The sequence below is a fragment of the Oreochromis aureus genome, linkage group 3, assembly GCF_013358895.1.
Source record: "Oreochromis aureus strain Israel breed Guangdong linkage group 3, ZZ_aureus, whole genome shotgun sequence".
Taxonomy (NCBI): Eukaryota; Metazoa; Chordata; class Actinopteri; order Cichliformes; family Cichlidae; genus Oreochromis; species Oreochromis aureus.
Genome location: NC_052944.1, coordinates 30167963 through 30195451, shown reverse-complemented (window position 1 = coordinate 30195451; position 27489 = coordinate 30167963). Strand labels below are relative to the sequence as shown.

The window sequence follows — 27489 nt, the reverse complement described above, 5'->3', positions numbered from 1 at the left end:
ATGCTGTATTCTCAAGATCTATGCTGTTTTGTAGGAATAGAGAAAATGATATGTTTAGTCTGTTTTCAAATGGTATGTCATATTTTCTCATTGTTTATCAGTAATATTCACTACCTTGGTTATATATGAGCATCTTTAGGTTTTTCTATATTTAGCGTTTGCAAATGTAAAATGTACGGTAAACCATTTATGTTCCTCATATTGTACTGTATTTTTAGCGGTAAAATACCGGCAGCTGTGGTTGCCAGGAATTTACCGTAAAATGTATCTGGTCAAAATAAAATGCTGTAATTTGTTATACAATTTCACTGTGTTTTTTACTGTCAAAAGTTTTAATAAGGTTTAACATATTTCTGTTATTTTTACAGTTATTTACAATAATAGGGTCTATCCTATTACTGTTAAATTAACAACAAATTACTGTAAATATTATTGTATTATAACTTTTTTTTTTACTGCAAATATCCGTAAAAAGCTATGGAAAGTTCCATTTTTTACATTAAATTGCTGTATAATTGACAAATATATTTGGTTTTTTCTATCATGATTTTGGTAAAATAATACGTTGTCTACCTTAAAATTTAGGGTTACAAAACCAGTATACCGTATTGTCTTTTACAGATTCCACATTTTTTTCACGGTATATTCCTGGCAACCACAGCTGCCGGTATTTTACCGTAAATTTGACAGTTTTTTTTTTACAGTGCAGTAGGCAGTAGGTGAAGTGTCTTGCCCAAGGACACAACAACGAAGACAGACAGAGCAGGGGATCGAACCGGTTACAAGATGAGCTTCCCAACTACCTGAACCACGGTCTCCCGGCATGTTTCAATCATGAGAAAACTGTTGGTGTTCTGAATTCATTTACACTTATTTTTGATTTTAGAAGTCAGTCTATTTTTTTTTCAAATGATACTAATGGTGCTATTAATTAGCTTGCATTTGCAAACACAGGAAAAAAAACAAAAAACCCTCTTTATCTATACATTTTCAAGTTTTTGCAAGTTGCGCGTATCCTGGAGGCAGTCCCCGAGAAACAGCACCACACTGTATCTGAGGAAGGCGCTCTGGCAGTAAAGAACACCAACATCCTTCTCCGCGGGAAGAGGAACAATGACTGCTTCCACTTTTGATGTGTGATTGTGTGTTGACACGATAACAAAGACAAAAAACAAAAATAGAAGATGGAGAGTGGGTGAGGGTTTTGTCAGATAAAAAAGCAGAAGTGGTCAGAGATGATGAACAGTGAGCTAAGAGATGCCAATACATTCTTTCACATTTGAAAAAGCCCGAAGCAAAACAGTTTCTTCGCATACTTTTGAAGCACAATAAGCTGAATACTAATCGACTGTTAAGAGCAACTTTTGATTTCTCCACAAACCATTATTCCACGACAACACTAAAACACAGTAATCAGCCTTTCTTTTGGATGAAAAGTCTGATTAGCAACAAGCAGAGGCTTTCTAAAAAATTCATCAAGCTTTTTCAGTGAAAAGAAACCTTCATAAAACATTTCTTTACCTCATGCCAGAAGTCATTCAAAGACAATGATGCAAATACTATATGGATGCCAACTTACACATATAGCTCAGAATAGTTTAAGAATGTGGACAGAAATTTTGCAGCACTAATGTGTAACACCATATAACACCCACAGCTCCTTTATTTCAAAATACTGCCTGTGAGCCCATCATCATCCATTGCAGGACAGAAAGCATCAATTTGACAGTTAAATAAAATGACTTGAATATACGTTTGTGGTTGACAATAGATAACATGCTGCAGTTATCTTGTGTAGACCAAGACAAGGAAATAACAAATTTATCTAACAAAGGGAAACATGATTTAATTGCTATTTTATCTAAAGTCATAGTGCACACTTTAACATTGTGAAATAAATTTTACACCATAAATGCTCTTCGAACTGCAAGTGCAAATGCACCAATACAGGAAGAGAAACTAAAAGTGCACAGCACTGACAAGAAGCCAATAACATAAAGCTGGAGGAGCTGAGCAAATCAGCTGTATGTAAATCACAAATAATACGCACGACTTCATCAAAGGTTTCATTATTCTTGGTGCATACAGTTTATGTATGAGTGTTCTGTAGCTGCCTTGAAAAGGAAAGTTTACAGGTAAATAGGACAGATTAATTTACAAAATGTATTTTCTAAATATTGAAAACACAAAAAAAATCAAAACAGTGTTGTGTGTTTGACGTAACATAAACAACCAGAGTTAAATTTACACACTGACTTGCTGTAAAGCTAAGTTAAAAATGAAGGCATCGGTGCCTCATCGACATTGCTGCTACTGCACTACTGTAACACCAGAACTACAGCAAATGAAATAAACAAATAATTCTCCCATTTTATGATAACTTTATAAGTCTGTTTGACCACATGGTGAAGAAAAGTTGAATGAATAAAATAATTAAATTAATTAATTAATTAACTAATTAAAAAAAAAACCAAATCTTTCTTCTTGGTAGGAGATTTTCTCCGTGCTAATTGTTAACTGGACTATCAGACTATGTTGCTGTCACAGGTAGAAGTCTACCACAGACATGAGCCAACCTGCAGGCTGTGCAAAAAGCACTCTGAGACAGTCCAGCACACAGCAGGAGGCAGGAAGTATTAAAGTGTTATACTGCGGATCATAGGAGGAGAGGACCAAAATTCATGATGCAGGCTAAAACCACAAAAGGGGACACTTTCATTTGTGCTGAAGTCCGGCTCACTGAACCATGAATCCCAAACACAAGGAGCAAGAACTGAAGCCGTGTCCATGAGCCTGTAAATTTCATCATCAGACGGTCGGATGGAGTCCATGCAGATGTCCTGACTGCATGGATAAGTCTGTGGAGAATTCACATTAAACTATAACAATTATGCATGCGCCCCAAGCAGGGGACTTCAAAGAAGTATCACAGGAATGCCTACCCCAGCTTTCTGTGTTTGCAATTTAGTGTAATCAAGGCCTTATAAATCAGTAAACAATAAAACCTAGAGAGCGACCCAATCTCAAATATATAAACCAAGAGTCTAAAATACATAAACACAGAAAAACCCAACGACCGTGACACTGTGGCAGCCACAACTGACAGGCATGGCCAAATCACTATAGGAACATCTGATTCAGATATAGATTACAAGCCCATATGTGAAATGGAAGTGGTTGCAGACCACAGTGCATCCGATAGGTCTTATAATCATAATCAGAGACAGAGCCATAAAAATGGTTCACAGTAAACACTAACCTTTAGTCACCTCTTTTATGTTCAAATGATTAAATTCAAATCATAATAGTTTTGATTTTTTGGAGCTGCAAACACTTTTCATTATGTAAAGAAGTTTTGGTAAGTCAAATATCTTCACAGAGTCCAGTTATTTGTTTCGGTGTTTTTTATGCTTAAAAAAATTTATTTCTCTTTATGGACCTGAAACAAACTCATAATAAACATCTGCAAAACAGGCTCATAGTGCTGACGATATATCTTTATATGTTTTTCTATATATGTTTCTTTTACTGAAACCTTTGCTTTACAGCACAGATTAGCAAATGATGCCATGAAATAATCAAAAAGATGCTGAAGAAATACATAAAGACATTAGTTTTATGTTTGAGGCTTCAGCACTGCACTCACTTTTGTTCTTTTCCAAGACTTTTCCAAGTAAAATAGCTGCAGTTTTGTGCATGTTTAAACTTCAGACATCTCTCAAAGTTCATACACCCTTGTTAAAAATCTCTGATAATCACATTAATGAATCAAAACACCAGGTTTTTGTAAGATACAAAGAGCTTAAGTGAAACAAAGTGTTAAAAACAGTGAAAAACATCCACTGCATTTTTTGTTCACTGTTTCCGATTTGCCCCGTTTCCTGATTTCCATTTCTTTTTTTAAATTGTATGTCTGTCACACTTAAATGCTTCAGATCATCAAGATAAAAAAAAAAACAAAGCTACAGCAGCACATTGATCCAAAACACACCAGCAAGTCCACCTCTGCATGGAAAAACAAAATGAAGACTTTGGAGTGGCCCCATCAAAGTCCTGACTTGAATCCGATTGAGGCGCCTTAAAAACGTGTTTCATGCTCAAAAAACCCAACAATATGGCTGAATTACAACAATTCTGCAAAGATGAGTGGGCCAAAATTCCTCCACAGTGCTGTGAGAGCTCCCTGCCAGTTATCGCAAACACTTCGCGCTGCTAAGGGTGTCCCAAAGAGTTATTAGGTTCACGGGGGAATCACTTTTTCATATAGGGCCATGTATAGACTATAAATTCTAAAAATAAATCTGTTTTCTTAAAACAATCTTTTTTCTGATTTGTTTTAGTGTTTGGTTTAGTACAGATTTTTCTTTTTTCGTTTATTTTGCCCTGCTTCTACACTGTTTGTTTCAAGATATCGAGTAATGAAGATGTGAAGCTTGTGTAGCCGGATGGGCTACTCGCCTTTCTTTTCTCTCTCTCTCTCTAGCTCGCTCTACTGCTCTCACTCTCTCCTGCGCTCGCTCTCGGCTGCTCAACTCGGTTAATTGGGAACCCACCTGCATATTGATTGCAGGGTGGCGTCAGCCCGTATAAAGCTAAGCCGGTGGTTTGTTTTTTTTTTTTTTTTTGGATCATTCTTCCCGTGCTTTCGGCGTAAAGCAGCAGTAAATGCTGGCACACTGCGACGGACTGATCAGCAAGCGAGTAGATCATATGACAGCTACAGGTATGCTCTCGCTTAACCTCAGATTCCCTCCAAGTATTAGAATGCGTAGTAATATAGTTTTGCGGCCTGTTGTAGCGCGGCAGTTTCTGTTTTATTCCGGCGTTGCGGAGAGAGGTGCTCGAGTTATCTCCACCAGTGAGAGTATAGCGCCTCCGGTCCTGGGGTAAGCCGTTACAACTACTTTTATTAGCATTCACAGCTACAAGAGGCTGAGGTTACATTTATCTGTTGTTTTAGGGTTTGATCGCTGCCTTCACCTCCCCGTGGCAACTCGCCCAACCTTAATTGGAGAATCAAGACGCCTGCCTAGCCGCTGTTGTGAGGGCTCCTCCTCGGTGGAGCCTGCTGTCTTGTCTTGTTTTGTTTTCGTGAAACTGTTTTTATTAAGTAGGCCTACCTTTTTCTGGTTCGCCTGGTTTTATTCTATTTTATTCTGGACTGTTGCTTGTACCCTATGGAGGACCACAAGAGCCACGCGCATCGAAATAAAAATTTCTGTGCTTTAATAATGAATTGTAGAATAAATTCTGCAATTGTAAATTCATTTTTGAATTCCAATTTAATAAACTGCATTTCAAAATCCTTTTTCCAATTACATTTCAAAATCCTTTTTGCAATTGCACTTTAATAAACTGCATTTTAAAATCCTTTTTTCAGTTGCAATTTAATAAACTGCAGTTCAAAATCCTTTTCCACTTGCAATTTAATAAACTGCAGTTCAAAATCCTTTTCCACTTGCAATTTAATAAACTGCAGTTCAAAATCCTTTTTCCACTTGCAATTTAATAAACTGCAGTTCAAAATCCTTTTTCCACTTGCAATTTAATAAACTGCAGTTCAAAATCCTTTTCCACCTGCAATTTAATAAACTGCAGTTCAAAATCCTTTTTCCACCTGCAATTTAATAAACTGCAGTTCAAAATCCTTTTTCCACTTGCAATTTAATAAACTGCAGTTCAAAATCCATTTTCCACCTGCAATTTAATAAACTGCAGTTCAAAATCCTTTTTCCACTTGCAATTTAATAAACTGCAGTTCAAAATCCTTTTTCCACCTGCAATTTAATAAACTGCAGTTCAAAATCCATTTTCCACCTGCAATTTAATAAACTGCAGTTCAAAATCCTTTTTCCACCTGCAATTTAATAAACTGCAGTTCAAAATCCATTTCCCTTTCCTGTTCGCTCGGGGATTAGCTGCTGGATTAGCTTCTGGATTAGCTGCTGGATTAGCTCTTCGATTAACAACTTGCTGGAGGCTATTCAAATGAGCCACACCGTGGGATGTAAGGAGCTCTCTGATTGGTCAGAGAGCTGCCCGCTTTATTCACTGTTACGCGCACACTTTAGGCGCCACAGTGGAGAAGAAGAAAGGTAGTGTGTAAACAGATATGACGGAAGAAACCTGTAGAAACGATCGATGGAGAAGTACAATAGAGGATCTAATTTTATTAGCTGACTATGTAGAAGGCACTGTTTCTGTTGATTTTAACTATGCTTTGACCACACTACTCCAGCTAAGAGCAAATGCTGAAGTCTTGAGCCACCACTTTGAGGACAGTGTTTGGGCTAAGTTTGATGAGGTGGAGCATTTAATACGGGAAAATTGTTATACTCTTCCGCTATTTGACATAGAAAGAAAACAGTTACAGAGGCAACTCTCCCTCGGAATCCCGCACAAGGATATATCGAAACATTTGGGTGTGTCTTTAAAAACTGTTCAGCGCAGGATTGCCTGTTGGGGACTGAGGTAAGAAACTTCGAGTTAGCTAACGAAGTATAATGTTGAAAGCTACATTTTGCATTTATAAACTACGTTTTCTACTGATGGGAAGGGGATGGTTTATGGAGGACCACATAATGGTTTGGATACATTAGTATGTTGTTGATTTGGTTCATGTGGCACGTTTCACTTGTAAACAATATTACTGTTGGTGATTAAGTGTAACAAAGTGCAGTTTAACCATTTTATAGCTAAATGTTTGTCCCACAGTCTTAAGGAGCTACACTGTAAGGTGATACACACCTTACACAAGATGGGGTTTGCCTGACTTTGTATTTTTATATACTTATGTCATATTTAGTTATGTCCCTGAAACTATAGTCAGAATAATCTCTGTGCAGTCTATTTAGTATCTATTTGGTTTTATATTCTGTATTTAAAGCTGCAGTTCTGATAACATGTAATTTTCTGTGTACTTAGACGCAAGGACTTGGACAACAGTGTCAGTGATGAAGACTTGGATGTTATTGTCTCTGATATTCATCACCACCATCCCAACACTGGATATAAGATGATACTGGGTCACTTAAGATCAAGAAAAATCTTGGTTACAAGTATGATGAATTGGTATAGTTTTGTCAAACATCAACAGTAGTAACATTCTATATTTTAGCATGCAAATAGATTATGTTAATTGTTTAACTTTTAAAGTGAATTATAACTGTTTCTCTCTCTTCATAGGGAGAAGAGTGTTGGCATCATTAAGACGTGTGGATCCCCAGGGAATACAGATGCGCAGGTTCTCACTGCAAACCACACGGCGACGGCGTTACATTTTGTTCCTGCTCCAAACAGCATGTGGCATATTGACGGCAACCATAAGCTTATAAGGTACAACATTTTCAAGACTTAAAAAAATGTTAAAAGCAGTAAAATCCTAAAATCTACGTGTATATAGTAAGTGGGAGTTCATGTAATGTGGAATTTCTTCTCTGTTATTAGCTGTTTTGAAGAACTGAAAAAAAAAAATTGAGCAGAAAATGAAGTGCAAGCTTTTCCATTAAGGACTCCTGCTTGTTTGTAAACTTCTTATCCTGTGTGAAACCTAAGTTGTTCAAATGCCACTGGTATTGCTATTACAAAACATGGGTCCCCATAATCAACAAGCAGATATGACATGTGTATTAATTTAAAATTAAGCATTTTCTTTCATTGACTTAATCAGTTGGTGAAATCATTCAGAATCCTTTCTGCATCTGTATTGTTTTCTGCATCCTTAAGATGTATAGGGCATTTACAAGAGCTGACATTCTCAGCAACTTCTGTTTATTTTTGCATTTCAATTACATTCTCTCTGTAAGGTTTGATCAAGTTACAGTATTTTTATTTTTGCAGATGGAGAGTTGTTGTGCATGGTGGCATTGATGGATTTTCCAGACTCATTGTTTACCTCACTGCTACAAACAACAACAGAGCCCAAACTGTCCTGGAGAGTTTCATGACTGCAGTACAGCATTATGGTATCCCTCTAGAGTCCGTTCAGACAAAGGAGGGAAAACATTCTGGTGGCACGCTTTATGGTGGCCCACTGTGGGCTCAACAGGAGGTCCCACATTGCTGGAAGAAGTGTCCACAATCAGAGGTGATTGACTATATGTTAGAATACTTGATGTAATATATTATAAAGCCACTGAAAAAAAATGTTATGCAATGATTAATTATATATTTTTAATCTTGACACATTATAAAAATCATACATTACACATGTTTTCAATTAACACAGAAACTTCATATATCCAAAGATTAACAAAATCTTTGAATTGAAGTGCCTTTTTGGGTCTTGTTTTCAAATGCATGTATATGTTACCTTACATTAACCCTTTTATGCATGAATTATGAAAATGTCAATCAGTATTTCTTGCCTTAAGTACTTTATATTCATCTTTAGGCATTGAAAAAATTAAACTTCATGACTTTAAAGATGTAATTTTCATAGACTGTTTTACATGTCCACTTATGTTGACAACATACCTTTTGACTTTTGAATTGAATATGGAGTGACAGATTAGTGTCCAATGTAGTTGTTAATGTACAAGTATACCATCAACACTGACACAAATACAAGAAAACAGCCTTTGAATAGCTGTATTGACCACTTCGTGATAGGGATCTTGAAATGTGGAAGTTATAAGCTTAATTAGAAATACTCCACAGTTTATATGTAAAGCCACAGTTTTAAAGTCTTTTATTATATTAAATAAGTAGTTTCAGGGATTTTAAGTAACTGTTCTTATGGTTTTAGAATTGAGCGACTATGGAGAGATGTATTCCACAACGTCCTTGATCTCTTCAGCACTACTTTTCTTCGCCTTGAAGCTGAGGGATGGCTCAGTCCAGACAAGGAGACAGACCTATATGCATTGCACAGGTGTTACATGCCACACATCCAGTCACATCTGCAACAGTTTCTGAGAGCATGGAACAACCACTCACTGAGATCAGCGCGGAACCAATCTCCTGTTCAGCTGTGGTTGAGCAGAGAAAGAGATGGAAGCACAGCGCATTTGTGTCAGGTAATGGTTTTCAATGACTACAGTGCCTGTGATTTATTTTAAATGTGTAACCTTAAGACGGTACCATAAAATATATTTTACAATTAACATTAAATGATGCCGGATTTACAGGCAGCTCAAGACTGTGTAAACAACTGGAGAGGCCACCTGAGTCAGGTCAAGTTTATGTCCCAGAGTTGGAGCTTCCCGTGCCCTATCGGCAGCAGAACTGGCAACACTTCCGAATGCAAATGTACCACTGACAGAGACATTGCAAGTTTACATTGAGACTGTTTCCTTCTCCGAGAAATGATGGACAGGTGATTCACCAGCACATGCATCAAAGCAAGGAGGTTTTACTGCATTAAAGATATGGAAAACATCATAAATTTACTAATAAGTGTTTGAAAATGTTGGGTCATATTAACAATTCAGTCACACAGCATTTTTTTTTTTCAGCAAATCCTAAAAGTCTCTAACTTTTAAATATCTGCTAGTTTATGTATCAAAATCAAGTTCTCCTGTCTGTGTGCAAGACCCCATCTCGTTTAGGAAAAATCTATTTTTCTCTGCCAGATGTCTTTGACGTATGCTGTATATATTTTATTTTTACAATGACATTAACTTTTTTTATTTCAAGCTTCTATTGCTAAGTGTTCTAAAACAAATTCTGAATTACATTTTCACATAAACTCACATGCTTTCTAAATCTACGTGTTGTCCTTCACAAGAACCTAAACTTAAATAATTTGTAGTTTAATATCTTCCTTTCTTTCTATTGTTGTATTATTGCTGGTATATGGCTCATATGATCAGTTTGTATGTAGCCAGTGAAATAAAATGATTTTGGCAGTAATGGTTCACAACAGGTTTTTCAAACTCGCAGCCCAGGGGTCATTTGCAGTCCATGTCACCCTATTGGCAGTCTGTATATTTACATGAAGTAATATAATTCAACATTAAAATAAGTTAGTTCCAAAGCAAGCAATGATTTCATATGAATATGCTCACAATATGAGCAGAGAGTACAAACATGTTTAGGGGTTGTCTATGTTACTTATGTGAGAGACGGTTCTTTGTAGATTAATCAGTATTTTCACCAGCAGTCCAAAACTAAAGTGTACACTTATATCTGCATTTTTATTAGTTAAATACTAATAACATGTTAGCAGAAGTGCACCCACATGGCTTACCAGAAAGAGTAACAATTTGTTTATCTGGTAGTTCAATTAAAGGCTTCATTTAATTAAGACTGACAGAACATAATCTGAGTTCACGTTTGCAGTTTTGTATTCTTATACATTAATTAAAATTTGAAAAGATTTTATTATACTCTTTAGATTTTAGTAAATATTTGCGGGTATTTTGTATTAGTTGAAGTTGTCCCTGAAGCAGTGACTAACGGGTCATTTAAGTTACAGACCCCTGATCTCTAAGAACCTCTGTAGGTCAGTTTGCCATCTTTAAATGCCATTTCCATTTTTCTGAGTAATCTACTCCTTTTAGTCTGAGCAGTCTTTAAAATTTGAGATTTTGACTGTCTTAAAAATTCATAGAAGTCTGATTTAATTTGAACCAAGGCTGAAAATAAGCAGCAAATTTCAAGAATGACAAACAATGACAACTGTTTCAGATATCCACAAGTTTTTTGTTTTTTTTTTTAAAAGCTTTAATTGTAATACTTGGATAACTTCAGTTGTTGACCGTCATCATCCTCATGATGCAATTGTCTATAGAAGTCCTGCTCTGACTCCTGATGACTTATTGGAGTGGAAAAAAGACAGTCAAGACAGTTGTAATTATCCCAAAAATGTTTTATTTCCATGGATTTAAAATAGGTTTGAACAATAAATAACTATCCAAATAACACTGAAATGTATCAGAGAACACTGTGATGCTTTGTACAACCTTTTGAGAATTATGTCAAGATGCATAACAGGAATTTTCAAGTAGTTTTCATTACATCAGATGAATTTAGCACTTTTGAACAGCAATTGGATGTTTCCAATAAAGGAATACACCTTTAACAACAATGCTTTTTGGCTTTGAGAATACATTTTGAAAGAGTTAAATATTTTACATGATAAAGAACTAACATACAAAGACACGGTGCATTCAAGCACAAACAGCATGTGATGCTGTGACAGTTTAAAAACACCAAGTTATGTTCTGACTTTCATAAACTAAAACAGAAAAGGTCAGTTCAATACTAACTGGACAACCACTGTCCTGAAAACACATTCCTGACTACAAAAGGGCTGGTTATGTAGGTCGTGCTTTTTTACTCCTAATTTCTGTTGATACCCGTCTATAAAACTTTAAACCTTCAACAACAAAAGAGTATTGAACTATTACTTTTAATCTTACAGTCATAGCTTTCATAATAGTGCTATATGAAACATAAAATAGTTATAAGCAATAACTCAAAATCTGCACTGTGAAGTATTCAAAATGGACAATGTAAATGGTGTCCATCTATGCCACGCCAAATGTTGGTGCCCAAAGTATAGCATTGCACATTTGTGCTTTAAATGATTGATAATCTTTGTGCACTGGTAATTTCAAAACAATGTTACATGTATTTGCCTCAGGAAAAATCTTGCCAGAATCCTCTGGAAGAATCTCGATTGTGGGCTGCATAAGAAAGCCATTTGGGGGTATTGAAGAGGATCCAGAAACAAATTCCAGGACATTCTCCAAGGTCACAGGTGCACATTCTCCATCTAAAATAGAAGACCAGTTGAGTGTTAGTGTGGCGGTGCGTGGTTTGAGCAGCATCTGTAATCACCCTTCCCATAATAAAATGTGTTCTGGGTCCTGTCAGTCGTTTGTTGTTGGCGGCGAATTGTTCAGCTGCAAACTGGAAAGCTGCAGGTAGGTGTAGGGGTGTGTGTGTGTGTGTGTCAGCAGTGATTAGCAGCCAAATGATAGCAACCAAGAGTGAATAAAGAAAGATGCTGAAAAGCATGGAAACATGGTTGGGTCTGCCATGGTTCTGTTACAGTTAGGTATTTGAAAAAGGACTTTCAGACTACAACTAAACAATGTATTGGCTTTTCTCTTCTATTCCTAAAACTGACTATCAATGACAGCATCATAGTCATGATAATTTGCGGCCTACAATTGTGGGTGCACAAATTCATGTACAGTATCTTACAGACCATATTATACTAATTTATTGTACCTTCTACATCAATGAGCCAGTCTCTCCAGAAGCATATCGTCTGGCTTTCGATCTCTCTTTATGTGTTCCTGGTGTTGAAAAGTTGACCTGAAATACTGCTGAGAGGTCAGCAGCTTTTAAAGGTTCCACATCCTCCACAAACAGATTTCTGAATAAATCAGGTGTGCCCTAATATCCTGGAGGAGGCCTAGGGTGTTGAAGCCCTCTGTGAACCTGAACACATCAATTTTACATGAGAAAATTACACCAGTCCAATCTGTCCAAAAATGTATTTTTGGTTTTTCCTCGATCACTTTGCCATAATTCCCACATCAGAAGATGTATTTTCAGTTCAGTTCATTTTTATTTCAAAAATATACATTTCATAAAATCTTTCCATGCAGTTGTTTGAAAAGGAGTAGGCAGAAGTATATACTTATTTAGCCCTACCCACTCAGGTTTGCATCCTCATCATCTAAATTTGAACAACAAAACCGTATACAATTTTCACTACACTTAATGCAGTTATCAAATAAGTAAGAGACTTTCCAACCAACCTTTTCAACTTCTGAACAGGAACAACAAATACAGTGTGCCAAATTGTATTTAGTGTGACTGGCCTATCGGCCTATTAATTATCTGCACAGATTGTATAAATAATATATTTTCATTCCTGCTGTGGGGAACAATGTCAAAGTGATTGAGAAAAACCGTAATACTTACTGTTGCAAAGCCACATTTAATCTGCCCTCAACGAAGAAGTCAACAGCGGACTGCACCAGGGCATCCCGCTGTCGCAGTGTTGTGATGTTTCTCCAGGCCCCAACAATGGCAAGACTGTCCTCTGCCTTCTCTATGGCCGCTTTTGCATCTTCAACAGTTGTTGCGTTCTTAATCTTTAACAGTAATCAAAAAATGCTTAGTAATTAAGAAAAGGGGTGCACACAAGTGCGCATTCGCTGTCCAAATAAAAGACGAGCACTAGATAAGTTGTTTGCGTACATATAAAAGGCACTGTTTTTGTCCAATAGAGTTGGATTTTCGCGGCATATTCTGCACCACATCTGTGCGTTTGTTTTTTGTTTGTTTGTTTGTTTGTTTTTTTAAAGCTAGCTCACCTCCTGCAACCACCTTTTTGGAGGTGGAGGAACACCAAAGTAATTGCTTAAAGGAGCTTGCTTCTTTGACATCTTTACAACTTATAAACAAATGTCTGTCCTCCTCCCGACAATATTATGTATGCAAATGCGGATTGCAACTTCTTATCTGGTGCGCATTTTTTTATTTGGACAGCTAATGCGCACCACTTGTGTGCACCCCTTTTCAGAAGGGTTGTCTACCCCCGATTATAAAAATGCTTTGATTGTTTTGTTAGTTGCAAATGATACATTTTTTTTATAGATTTCCGAATTTTCAGAGAGGCAGTTATACTTTAAATTACAACCCCTACTACTGAACACATAATTTAGGACTCACCTCCAAAAGCTTTTCCTTAAAGGTGAAATCACCCACTTCTTCCAAGGTTGCAGGAAGGCTAGGTTTCCCACAGATTTGATTAAATAATCTGTCTGAAAAGAAATTAGGTGCCACGCCGCCATGGATTACACACACAGATATCATTCGCGCGATCTGTGTGTACAGTTTCCCCTCCAAGGCTGTAAACGGAATAACATTGATAAAATATCAAACTTTAAATGTGACATCACATACAGAAAATTCAATTTCTCTTGTCTGGTGAGATATTTAAAGTATTTATCCCTATTGAGATGCAAGTTGATTTTTTTTGGTAATCTGGTGATGACAGTTTATCCCCAAAAATATGTTTGAATTTATGCTTAGTAAAACAGGTGAACATAGAAATACAAATTGCTCATCAATTCCCAAAAGTGAAACAGAGCAAAATGTGTAACAGAATGAAAAGTTGAAATCAAATACATTTCAAAGATCATTTTAGCTTTCCTGTGAGGTGTCACTATCAAACATAACCAAAGCATAATTAATTGTCAAATTAAAATGCATTTACAAAAATAAATTAATTAATTTATTGGTGTACCATGAGTGTCGAGGGTCAATCTCTTGTCCTTCTCCGGTCCTTCAAATATGTTAGACTGATGAATGGCCTTCATCAGCAACCTCAAATACTCTCTTGTGGGACCACCACCATCTACTGCACCTTCAGATGTTTTTTCACTGTCAACAAAAACAACATCCAATCTTGCCGCAGGATTGAAACGTCGACGTCTGAAGGCCTGCAAGGTACTTTTCATTATGTTGTGGACATTGCCAGTGTAGTCTCTGCATATGTTGATCTGATTACTCGTGGGGCATGAAGTGTTATCAATCTTCGCCCAAAGTCCATTCAGAATGGTTTTAAGGTCAGCCCTGTGTAGAGATACAAAATGTGACATAATACAGACAGATTTGCTGGCACATGCACTGTTAGTAATTCTCTAATCTAGTGACATGAACTTAACACAAGACATCTGACACTACAGAGATTGTTTTTGTAATGACTCTAAACTGGCAAAATTTTTTTTTTTTTTTTTATAAAAGTTAGTATCACCACACATGTTAAGTACAGAAATGTGACTAACAACTAACAAATGCAAACATACCTCTTGGGAGAGAAAGATCGCCCATGAGCAGGAGGAGAATCAGTCAATGGGGAACAAGACATGTTGTTAAAGCTTGGAGCTACTTCATGATTGTTGTAATCAAGTGCAGGAACAAACTGCAAACAGTTAGAAACAGGAAAATGTCTGCATACTTTCATCCTTTTAATCAAGTAAGCATCCAGTACTCAGAGGGTTGTTGGTTCGATCCCTGGCTGCTCCAGTCTATATGCCAAATCTTCTTGGGCAAAATAATAACCCCAAATTGCTCTCTGATCATAGATAGATAAAGGTAATTTAGATATATAATTGTCAAAATACTGCTTGCGTTTATGGATGAATGACGCATCCTGTATAATTAGCTTTGAAAGGTATGGAACAATAGAAAAATCAGTATATAGTAATCAATCGACTTGCCATTGAAAAAAATACACCAAAAACATTCGTATTTTTTAAAGTGCTACAAAGGTTCATTAAAAGTTTAAAATCCATATGGAGATATTAACCTCTTGTTATTGTGAATAACATCACTGTAAATGTTGCCTAAGGAGTTTTGAAAGAAAAGCAGCGGGACTTCTTTAACTTTCTTGCAGACGTTTCACGTCTCCCACTTCAAAAACTCAAAATCTTACAGAGTATATTTGTCTTATTTCCTTTCAAAATAATATCATTACACTTAAAATGACACATTCAGCTACAGAGTAACATTTCAGTGAGCTATAAATACTTGTTTTTAAAACAGTGCGTGTTGAAACTTAAAAATTTTCATTTGTTCTATTGGCAGACTACTTTAACTAAAAAAGATATTTTTGCTTCAATTAATCGTGGAAATGGTGAAGAGTGACATCTTGAAAAGAGTGACCTTTGTCCTTTGGATTAGGGCTGGGTATCGTCACTGATTTCTAGAATCGATTTGATCGACGATTCAATTCAATTACATTTGAATCTGGGAAATTTTTGCCTCAAACAGTCAGAAATATTAAAATTCAGATCAGTACATTTACATATCTTTTTAAATATAAAAAGGAAGCTGACACTTGCAAGACTATCAAAGTTGTAAGCATCACAGCAGATGCTTTTGTGTCAAAGTAACTGAGGATAAAACACAGAAAAACCATGAAGGTGATTTTCCTGGCCTGGATTTTATAAAAATATTCTGCAGTACATCAAAAATGAAATACCATCAATCAATATATGAACATTACCTGATGCTGCTGAAGTGAAGCAGATCAAAGTTACAGAGGTCTTATTAGAGACACAGCTAAGCGTTTTTCAATTTTGCATAATTTTAAAAAGTTTCAATTTGTTCAGTAGCCTACTGAACAGCAGAAATTAGGTTTTATTGTGTGATGGCTCTGTGATGTCGTGCATGGAGAAGACTTCGAAGTTTCTCTGTTAAACATACTACATAGCGGATGACAGAATCTGCCCAGTTGGAGAGGAAACTTCTTTTCTGTGAATCTTTGAGGATTGGATGAAGGCCCTGTCGTAGTAAAAACTTCATATTGTATCTTCTATTTTTCTGCCTTTGCTCCTTGAAGTCAAAAGTAAACATACTGTGTAGTGTAACCGCAAATGTTAAACGATACCCAATCTCAGCTCTCACCTCTGGAGACTCAGGTTGAATCCAGTGGACATACAGTGTTTGTGACCTTATGATGTTATTATCCAGAAAGGTGCCAGACATGTTGCTGTTGAGTCTAGTTACTGAGAGAGCATCTTGAATATGAAAATATTCTGTGGCATCTTCATCTTCTCCGACAAAGTCAAACAATATCTGCACAAAAATTTAAAAATTAGAACAGCTTTCCTAATCCTAAACATATTCAAATTAGTTGGAGTGTCTGATGAAGTGAAGAAATTACTAACCTGAATGGATTCAGTTAGGACAAATCGCCTTGTTCTGGTAATGCCGCTAGGGTATTTAAATCTGAGTGGTATGCCATGAGCTTGCTCTGGAACACCAATCAGTCTCAACTGCCTCTCAGATATGGCCTTAAAGTAGAACATAAAAAAACTCTGAGAATGTCAGTGAGGTAATATGGGATGGAACAGCTCGTAGTGATGGAGCTTCTCATGCCCTTGGTTTATTCGTCATCTCTAAAAGCGTTATTTGTAAACAGTTACCTTTATCCGTCTCTCTTCCATTTCAGCCGACTTTTTCTGTAAGTCAGACTGTGATAAAAATGAAAAACAAGAGAAGTCAAACTTTTCAGATCTTCAGATGCAGAACAAACATATTGGCTCAAATCATGATCATAAATATGTTTCCTTGTAAATCAAATGCGTAGTTGTGAACTGAGTTTTGCAACCTTGGAAACCAAAGAAGGTCAGTAAAGCACCCCACCATCAGCCAAACCCATCTGTTCTCTGATTGGATTGTAAAGTCTGTAATTTACATGTACAATCATTTATGACCACAATTTCAGTCCATACCAAACAAAGCTGGATATGTGTTGCTGAAAAATATGTCTCCCTGTTGTAGAATAAAGAGTAAAATTCAGACTTTGAGGTGTACCTTCTCTTGATCTGCAAGCAAGCAGTCTTGGTACTCTTGATCCTGCTGGGAACGCATGGCTCTCCATTCTTCCAAGGACTCCTGATGAGAAAGAAGACAAAGAAAAGAAAATTTCTGTGTATGTTAAACATCAGTGTTACGTCCCCACATGAAAGCTCGGCGAAGAGGGTGGGGACAGTAACAGTTGGATCCGGGTTGAAATGAAAAAGAACGCCAGGCAGAGGTATTTAACACAAAATATATCTCTATTATAATCAATTAACTCGATATTCATATAAACAGTAAAAAGACAGCACCGCTGCCTTAATGATAACTCAGATCAACACAAGGAGAATGGTGACCACTTCAACAAAGAAAACAACTATAAGGCTTCAACAGAAAAAGACAGCAACGCTGCTATTAACGATAACCAGGCAGGCCAAACAAAGTAATGGAGGCCGCCGTCACCTAAGCAAAACCACTACTCGGTTAAGAGCTACTCACAAAGAGCCACGCACGGTGGGGCTGGTCTCACACACACACACAGCAGGCCTTTCCACACCTAGGCTGGAAACACACACTGACCAGCACAGAGGAAAACCACCAGAAACCTCTCCCACTGCACCTACCACTCCACACCTTTGGCAGGACAATCACACACATAACTCGCACCGCGGAGACACCAGAGAAAGTCACTCTCCTGCTCACAGCTCATCCCCAGCTTAAATAGCCTAGGAGAGGTGATTGCTAACTGGGCCCAGGTGGTAAATGATGCCAATGAGCAGCAGCTGTGTCCTGGGGAGAGAGAAGAAGCGAGAGAGACAGGGGTGGAGCAAGACAGGAGGAGGTGGAGAAAAACACCACGCCCACACAAAGGGAGAATCAGGAGGCCCAGCTAGGGCCGTAACAATCAGTGTTATGTCTTTTAGTTTTCAACACGATCAAGTATACTATGATGAGATTTTACTTATCAGCAATCTCTTTTACACATACACACACACACAAATAGGTAAGTAAATGAAATATAACATATAATAAAATATGTGTTTACGGAACTTGGTCATCTGTTAAGTCAATGATTCCTGTATCAGAGGATGAGTTATCTCTGTCTGGACTAGTCGGAAAAGGAAATTCTGGGCTCACTGGATGGCAAATTTCAGGTAATGCTGTGTCGATCTCATTTGGAGACCTTTAGAAAAGAGATACATAGAATTTAGATTTTACAAAATGTTTCAAATATTAATAAAAAAGAAAAACATACTTTACATTACAGAGGACCACATTAAAACAGGACAGTCAGTCTACAAAAATATGTACAATGCAGATAAGGCATAGTGCATACTTGCAGTGTTTGACATGATCCTTCAGTTCACTGAAAAGAATTCTTCTGAACACGTCAGACATTTTTCCTTGGGACCATAACCGCCAGTCTGATGTTCTACCTATTGTTAAAAGTTTTTGTGAGTTATTGCTTGTCTTTGTTATACACACAGAACACAAAGAACGATATCTGTATAACAGCATCTCCACACAATAACTTAGTTTAAGTTATGACTTACAGGAGTTGTGTCGATATTCTTTTGCATCGGACGGATGTAGATGAGGGAGTGTTTGATATGTATCCTGACAGACTTTATGGTATACCCTGTCCTTGGGCAAGGTATCACAGAGAGCTTTTTGCTCCTTGTTAACCCAGAAACTTTTAAAAGCTCAAACCCTCCACAGCCATTTAGTTTTGGGTAGGCAACCAGAATGTGACTTGAAATTCCTCTGCACTGCCTTCATCACCTGTAAAACAGTTTTGAGGGAATTACAATTATTTTTGAGGCGATATAACAGTGGCTACTCACCCAACAACTATTATATTATGGAGGACCACAAGAGCCACGCGCATCGAAATAAAAATTTCTGTGCTTTAATAATGAATTGTAGAATAAATTCTGCAATTGTAAATTCATTTTGAATTCCAATTTAATAAACTGCATTTCAAAATCCTTTTCCACTTGCATTTCAAAAACTTTTTCCAATTGCACTTTAATAAACTGCATTTTAAAATCCTTTTTCAGTTGCAATTTAATAAACTGCAGTTCAAAATCCTTTTTCCACTTGCAATTTAATAAACTGCAGTTCAAAATCCCTTTTCCACTTGCAATTTAATAAACTGCAGTTCAAAATCCTTTTTCCACTTGCAATTTAATAAACTGCAGTTCAAAATCCTTTTCCACTTGCAATTTAATAAACTGCAGGTCAAAATCCTTTTTCCACTTGCAATTTAATAAACTGCAGTTCAAAATCCTTTTCCACTTGCAATTTAATAAACTGCAGGTCAAAATCCTTTTTCCACCTGCAATTTAATAAACTGCAGTTGAAAATCCATTTCCCTTTCCTGTTCGCTCCTGGATTAGCTGCTGGATTAGCTCCTGGATTAGCTGCTGGATTAGCTCTTCGATTAACAACTTGCTGGAGGCTATTCAAATTAGCCACACCGTGGGATGTAAGGAGCTCTCTGATTGGTTGGTCAGACACAGGCTGTCTGCCAGCCTGGATTTTTCTAGCTCATAGCTTCGCCCTGCTAGGAAGCCTGTGTGCTTGTACAAAAGGCCGTTCAGCGTCGGGATTTACACTCGGCTCGACACGGATATGTGAAGAATGAAGGGACCCTGCAGCGAAACGGAGAGCCAACCTCTGACTGAGTGCCTGTCTACACAGTCTGACCACCTGTTGAAGGTAAGGTGCTAACGTGGCTAACGCTAGCATCACCGCACGTAGCCCCGTTATTTTAAGATCATCTTAGCTAATGAAAGTTTTACGTCGCAGCTGTGCGAGCTCGCTACGTGTTTTGTAAGCTGCTGTGCTCTTCACAGATAAAGCTGGAAGCAGCTCAGACTGTTAGAACCAGCACTGAGCCCTGTTACATTTATACAGTGTTAGAGCAACGGCTGCAACCTACAGCCTTTAAACTAGCGATTAAAATGCTGACAGTAAACTCGTCAGTCCAGATGTTACCACATTACTCTGTGGTACTTAGAGTTAAAAACAACTGAGACAGGCTGATTAAAATAACAGCTGTCATTTCTCTCATTCCTTATATCAAGACTGGAGATCACACTACTGATTTCAGTTCATTTAATATGTGAGTGCACAGATTCATTCTCAACTGGACATAAATGATGATCAAAGGTTGTATATATGATGAATTCATCAAATCCCAGCCTCTAACACAGTGCGCTGAATCTTAGCTTTGGATGTCCAGTATATTCTAATCAGTGCAATGTAAGCATTCACTGAACCTACAGTATCTACACCTGTGTGGTAAAGGTACAGATAATGAAATTTAATTATTAATACAATATACATCATGAAAATGAAAGCTGAAATTGATTCAGTTTAGTACTTTTCTCTGTATGCTCTGTGATTATAAAGGCCTTAAATTCTGTGATATATACTGTAAATGATGTTCACAGAGGTCTTAAAGTACTTAAATCACTGCTGATAGTCTGGTTGTTTACATTTTCACATGTTTTTTGTGTCTGTAGGGCTGTTTGATGACGATTTGGACTCCTCTGGGAGATGAGGACACACCCACATCTGTTCCATACTGCAGCCATGGATGGTGTTACAGCTCTGAGTCAGCTTTGGGCCATCAGACGCACACACTGGAAAACCAGCGCCTATACTTCATGCAGGAGAGACGGCCTCAGTGATGTAGGTTCATAAGCGAGTTCAAACATTTCTGGCCTCTTATCACTTAGATTTTGAATGCATTTAAAGCAGGAACTGCACACTAGGGTGGGTTTTAATAATCGATTCCTCGATTAAAATAGATTCTGGCTTGGATAACGTGAAATCGATTCATTAAAATCCTGAATCGATTTTTTAATATAAATTTATTTTGCCAAACGCCAGAATCTCAGGTGAAACCTCACAAAATTTCAACAACCACCAAACAGCTAAGACAGTAAATGAGAGCAGGTACACGGATTCTGCACAAGGGGCGTAAACACACAGCGCGACCCGCGGATCAGAATCAGTGAGATGTCGCCTTTCTCACCCGGACGGGCGCTGCAGCTTTAAGCGTCTGCGCGCGACGGCAATCACTTTCTGGCACAACAACTGCACGGACACGGTCGGGGCTGAAAGCCGACAGCTCGCTGATTCTGATGTTTCGCGGGTAGCACTTTGTGTTCACGCCCTTTTGCGCTGATTCTAAAGCTGTTAGTTTTATCTCTCCAAAAATATTGACCGAACCAGCAGCAAAGAAGATCCAAACTACGCTTCACATAAACATCGTCATGAATTCCCTCTGACTTTTACTGTTTTGCTTCACCCACGATAAAATCAAACTTCATGCACAGCTCTCTCTCTCTCTCTGTACTGTTTTCTGCATTATTTGCTTGCTTGTTATGCGCCAACTCTACTGTTGTTTACAGCGCTGTCGGCCGCTGTTTTTTTTTTTTCGTTTTACATACTTCCGAAAAGAAAACCTAATTTCTGCCGTTCAATACTGAACATATTTAAACTTTTAAAGTTATGCGAAATGCAAAACGCTTAGCCGTGTCTCTAATAAAACCGCTGTAACGTCAGAGGTAACGTTCATATGTTGATTAATGGTTTTCTTTCGTTTTTGATGTACTGCAGATACATATTTTTATAAAATCTCAGGCCAGGAAAACCACCTTCATGTTTTTCTGTTTTATCTTCAGCTACTTTGACACAAAGAAATCTGCTGTGATGCTCACACCTTTGATAGTCTTGCGTGTGTCAGCTTCCTTTTATAGATACAAAAATATGTCAATGTACTGATCTTAATTATATTTCTGTCAAAATTTCCCAGATTCAAATCGAATTGAATCGAATTGAATTGAATCGGGACCTTGTGAATCGGAAATGAATCGATTCTAGAAATAAGTGACGATACCCAGCCTTACTGCACACCTAGCTGTCAAAAGTTTGGCAGCATGAGTACTGTAAAGTTTTGTAGGGTCCTTGTTAAAAATTCCACAAGCACCACACCACATTTGTCATATACAGTTCCATTTTGTACAGGACATTTTGAAATTATGTATATATGTGTGTGTGTATGTATGTATGTATATATATATATATATATATATATATATATATATATATATATATAATCTCTCTATCTCCTAGTTATCCACTTGTCAGTAATTTTTGAGTAAATGGATGTCACTGATAAATCAGTGGTGATTCACCTGCAAATGTTTTAACTAACTTTGTTTTTCGTAGAATTCATCAGCAGCTGTGGAGAGATGCATTTGAATATCTTCTGGTTCCACTTTTCCTTACCTGGAAGCGGAGTATTGCTGATTTCTGACAAGGACACAAACCTCAGTGCTTATCATGGGTGTTACATCCTCTGTGCAGCAATTCCAGAGACAACGAGAGAGCAACGACCACTCATTAAGACCATACAGAAATCTGTCCCTTTCTGGCAGCTGTGGAAACTTCCAATAAGAAAGTTTGCATTCTTAGAACAATGCTGGATCATGTGTGATGTGTCATCATATGAGGATATTACATTTTGCCTTAATTCTGCTCAATTAAGTGTTTTGATCGTTGATCCAGTATGGCAGCTTTGTGTTGTGCTGCAAGTTAAAACCCATTGTCCTCATGAGCACAGCATCTAACAACTCTCCTTAAAAAAAAGTCGATTGACTTTAACTGGACACAATGGTTTCCAGTGGAGATACATTCATCACTCATCCGTGACACTGGAGAAGTCACCTGGATGAGTGATAAAAAATTTTCCATGGAAAATCCAGAGGAACTAAACTTTGTTGTTGTTTCTTTGGGCTCAATTTTGCCTGAGGCTGAAATTGAGCCCAATTTCTTCTTTCAGAAGAATGTTTTCTTCTGAAAGAAGAAAACATTTTGCCAATAATCAGATAAAAAAAACATTGTTGAACCAGGTGGTATTCTCTGGAGTTTAAGACCAAAACTGAACTCAGTGAATTGACATTAGACTGGAATTCATAAGATGAATAGAAATACTGCTGAAGCTGAATGATATATATGTATATATATATATATATATATATATATATATATATGTGTGTATGTATGTGTGTGTGTGTGATCTTTTTTTCTCCAATTCACCAGGTCTGTAAAGTTCAGTATGACTGTGGTACATGATACAAAAGAATAAATACAGAACAATAACAACTTTATGTGAATAACTTTACTCTTCTTAAAAATAACTCATAAAACAAGTAAAAGTACAAATGTGTACAAGTTAGAGACTTCCTCAGTAAGTTTACACTCTTTTGGATTGATTTTAATTGTGTGTTAAAGAGAAAGAGATTAGAGGTAAAGTAGAGGATGCAGAGTCCATCACTAAGGCCGTCTCTCCTGCATGAAGTCCAGGTGCTGGTTTTCCAGTGTGTGCGTCTGATGGCCCAAAGCTGACTGAGAGCTGTAACACCATCCATGGCTGCAGTATGGAACAGATGTGGGTGTGTCCTCATCTCCCAGAGGAGTCCAAATCGTCATCAAACAGCCCTACAGACACAAAAACATGTGAAAATGTAAACAACCAGACTATCAGCAGTGATTTAAGTACTTTAAGACCTCTGTGAACATCATTTACAGTATATATCACAGAATTTAAGGCCTTTATAATCACAGAGCATACAGAGAAAAGTACTAAACTGAATCAATTTCAGCTTTCATTTTTCATGATGTATATTGTATTAATAATTAAATTTCATTATCTGTACCTTTACCACACAGGTGTAGATACTGTAGGTTCAGTGAATGCTTACATTGCACTGATTAGAATATACTGGACATTCAAAGCTAAGATTTAGCGCACTGTGTTAGAGGCTGGGATTTGATGAATTCATCATGTATACAACCTTTGATCATCATTTATGTCCAGTTGAGAATGAATCTGTGCACTCACATATTAAATGAACTGAAATCAGTAGTGTGATCTCCAGTCTTGATATAAGGAATGAGAGAAATGACAGCTGTTATTTTAATCAGCCTGTCTCAGTTGTTTTAACTCTAAGTACCACAGAGTAATGTGGTAACATCTGGACTGACGAGTTTACTGTCAGCATTTTAATCGCTAGTTTAAAGGCTGTAGGTTGCAGCCGTTGCTCTAACACTGTATAAATGTAACAGGGCTCAGTGCTGGTTCTAACAGTCTGAGCTGCTTCCAGCTTTATCTGTGAAGAGCACAGCAGCTTACAAAACACGTAGCGAGCTCGTACAGCTGCGACGTAAAACTTTCATTAGCTAAGATGATCTTAAAATAACGGGGCTACGTGCGGTGATGCTAGCGTTAGCCACGTTAGCACCTTACCTTCAACAGGTGGTCAGACTGTGTTGACAGGCACTCAGTCAGAGGTTGGCTCTCCGTTTCGCTGCAGGGTCCCTTCATTCTTCACATATCCGTGTCGAGCCGAGTGTAAATCCCGACGCTGAACGGCCTTTGTACAAGAACACACGCTTCCTAGCAGGGCGAAGCTATGAGCTAGAAAAATCCAGGCTGGCAGACAGCCTGTGTCTGACCAACCAATCAGAGAGCTCCTTACATCCCACGGTGTGGCTAATTTGAATAGCCTCCAGCAAGTTGTTAATCGAAGAGCTAATCCAGCAGCTAATCCAGGAGCTAATCCAGCAGCTAATCCAGGAGCGAACAGGAAAGGGAAATGGATTTTCAACTGCAGTTTATTAAATTGCAGGTGGAAAAAGGATTTTGACCTGCAGTTTATTAAATTGCAAGTGGAAAAAGGATTTTGAACTGCAGTTTATTAAATTGCAAGTGGAAAAAAGGATTTTGACCTGCAGTTTATTAAATTGCAAGTGGAAAAAGGATTTTGAACTGCAGTTTATTAAATTGCAAGTGGAAAAAGGATTTTGAACTGCAGTTTATTAAATTGCAAGTGGAAAAGGGATTTTGAACTGCAGTTTATTAAATTGCAAGTGGAAAAAGGATTTTGAACTGCAGTTTATTAAATTGCAACTGAAAAAAGGATTTTAAAATGCAGTTTATTAAAGTGCAATTGGAAAAGTTTTTGAAATGCAAGTGGAAAAAGGATTTTGAAATGCAGTTTATTAAATTGGAATTCAAAAATGAATTTACAATTGCAGAATTTATTCTACAATTCATTATTAAAGCACAGAAATTTTTATTTCGATGCGCGTGGCTCTTGTGGTCCTCCATATTATATAACCCTTACCAAAAAAAGTAATTCTCTGCTCCCCTAGGCCAGCAGCACTAAGAAATTCTTTTTCTTCTCTAGTCGGTGCTATAGTCTGATCAATCTTGGACAAACAGAAATAGGCTCTTGTGTATGTAGATCGACGTCGTGCAGCAATGGAAGGGTTGCCAGGGACCCTGTTACCATATGAGGCAAATATTCTGCACACTTCAGCTGGAAAAAGAACAAAAGATATGTTAATGTATTTCAAATGTACTGTGCAAAGTTCTTTGGTAATTTCAATTATTATTTAAATTCCTATGAAAGTTTCAGAGTTACTGAATATTGCTTTTGTTTGCTGTGATCAAAAACAAATGATTGATATGACAAAGTACAGACAAAATGGTATGATGTACTTTAATTGTTTAAATTAAATCTTGAGACTGGCAAGTTTAATAATTGGTTAAAACAGTAGGCCCCAATAATACTAGTCTAGGTAGCTTAAGAAACTGATGAAGAATAAAAAACTAAGGGCTAGGGAAAACAATTTGACACAAAGCTAAACATAAACTGGGAAACAAGGAAAATAAATGTGACAACCTTAAACATAAAAACCTGGCATGGATGCGTGGAAACATGGAGACGTGGTGTGAACATAACAGACAACCTGACAATGAATGACAGCAGACCTAAAAACACATGAGGGTGACGAGGAAAACAAAACACAAAGGGTACATAGCTGGGACAAAACAACATAATAAGAAGACAGGAGGAAGCACACTAAACATGGGATGCTAGACTGTCACAATGAAAAATGAAGCACAGGCATTAGGGAAATTGAAATGGGAGATGGAGCATGGACATAACTAAGAAACAAGCACAGAGACCCTGACGGTTAGGGAGAACAACCATGACTGATACAAGAAGCATGTAATCAAAATGAGGCTAGAAAGAGAAGGACAGAGGAGGAGCAGATACCTGACAGAGAAGAAACTAGAGCAACAACAAGGCAGAGAAAGACATCAATGAAACACACAAAGGGTGACAGAGACTTAAAACAAGGGACATGGCACTATAGACAACGTAGTGGGGAAACACAGACATGGGAGGAACCTAAAGAGACAAAACTAAATACTAAAACAGAGAACACCAACAGTACTAAATGTAGCTTTAACCATAAACGCTAGGACATAATTTTACAAAAGGCATAAAATTCAACTGTGACACTCTTGTGTTCAAAACACATGTCATAATCCCTAACCCCTAACCCTAACCCCTCACTTTTAATAAAATGACAAGAGCTATAATATATGCAGAAATAGCATGTACATTGTCCTTTTTACAGTTTATTTTGAAGTTGTGCCGTGACTAGTTCTGACCTGGTATATTTGCTGGATCGATAGCTAGCTAGCGCTTCTAGTATAGATTTTAATGAGCCAGCACAAGCCTAAGTTTACAAACTTCAGTGAAGTTTTAACAATGGATTAGCATTTTACCATTAGCCTAAATAAACATGACTGTATGGAACATTTGTTACCGTCAACAGGGTGTCTTGACGGCACGGATGATGATGAGAGTTCTTCTGTCGATTTAAACAGTCTCTGCCCTCCGCTCCATCTCACTGGCAATGTCCCTCAATATGCGTGATATGCTGGACATTTTCAGGTTACAGACGGACCAGGCAAACGCCCTGGCACAAGCACAAGCACCGTTAATTTTCTAAAGCATTGTGCAATGTGGCGCCTAAAGTGTGCGCGTAACAGTGAATAAAGCGGGCAGCTCTCTGACCAATCAGAGAGCTCCTTACATCCCACGGTGTGGCTCATTTGAATAGCCTCCAGCAAGTTGTTAATCGAAGAGCTAATCCAGCAGCTAATCCAGAAGCTAATCCAGCAGCTAATCCCCGAGCGAACAGGAAAGGGAAATGGATTTTGAACTGCAGTTTATTAAATTGCAGGTGGAAAAGGATTTTGAACTGCAGTTTATTAAATTGCAGGTGGAAAATGGATTTTGAACTGCAGTTTATTAAATTGCAGGTGGAAAAGGATTT

General features: G+C 37.5%; 1 protein-coding gene and 2 long non-coding RNA genes across 5 annotated transcripts; 2 read left to right on the top strand and 1 right to left on the bottom strand.

Moving 5' to 3' along the window:
* Positions 1–4638: 4638 nt before the first annotated feature.
* LOC120439168 lies at positions 4639–5190 on the top strand. Its single transcript, XR_005612435.1, has 3 exons — positions 4639–4723; positions 4799–4886; positions 4961–5190. It is a non-coding gene; the product is annotated as an uncharacterized LOC120439168 (long non-coding RNA).
* Positions 5191–7996: 2806 nt separating this feature from the next.
* On the top strand, positions 7997–9157 carry LOC120439161. Its single transcript, XR_005612428.1, has 3 exons — positions 7997–8086; positions 8747–9017; positions 9129–9157. It is a non-coding gene; the product is annotated as an uncharacterized LOC120439161 (long non-coding RNA).
* Positions 9158–10792: 1635 nt separating this feature from the next.
* LOC120439138 (G2/M phase-specific E3 ubiquitin-protein ligase-like) lies at positions 10793–18266 on the bottom strand. Of its 3 annotated transcripts, none has more exons than XM_039609865.1 (10): positions 17908–18266; positions 17290–17370; positions 16899–16946; positions 16641–16766; positions 16378–16548; positions 14775–14890; positions 14213–14541; positions 13636–13814; positions 12883–13055; positions 10793–11719 (listed from the first exon to the last, which is right to left on the bottom strand). In XM_039609865.1, exons 1-10 carry the CDS (start codon positions 17929–17931, stop codon positions 11584–11586), a joined length of 1383 nt encoding a protein of 460 aa, XP_039465799.1. In that variant the 5' UTR covers positions 17932–18266; the 3' UTR covers positions 10793–11583. The 3 variants fall into 3 exon arrangements, with proteins under 3 accessions (XP_039465799.1, XP_039465801.1, XP_039465800.1); XM_039609867.1 differs by having other exon boundaries at positions 17773–18265; XM_039609866.1 differs by having other exon boundaries at positions 17898–17970.
* Positions 18267–27489: the final 9223 nt, after the last annotated feature.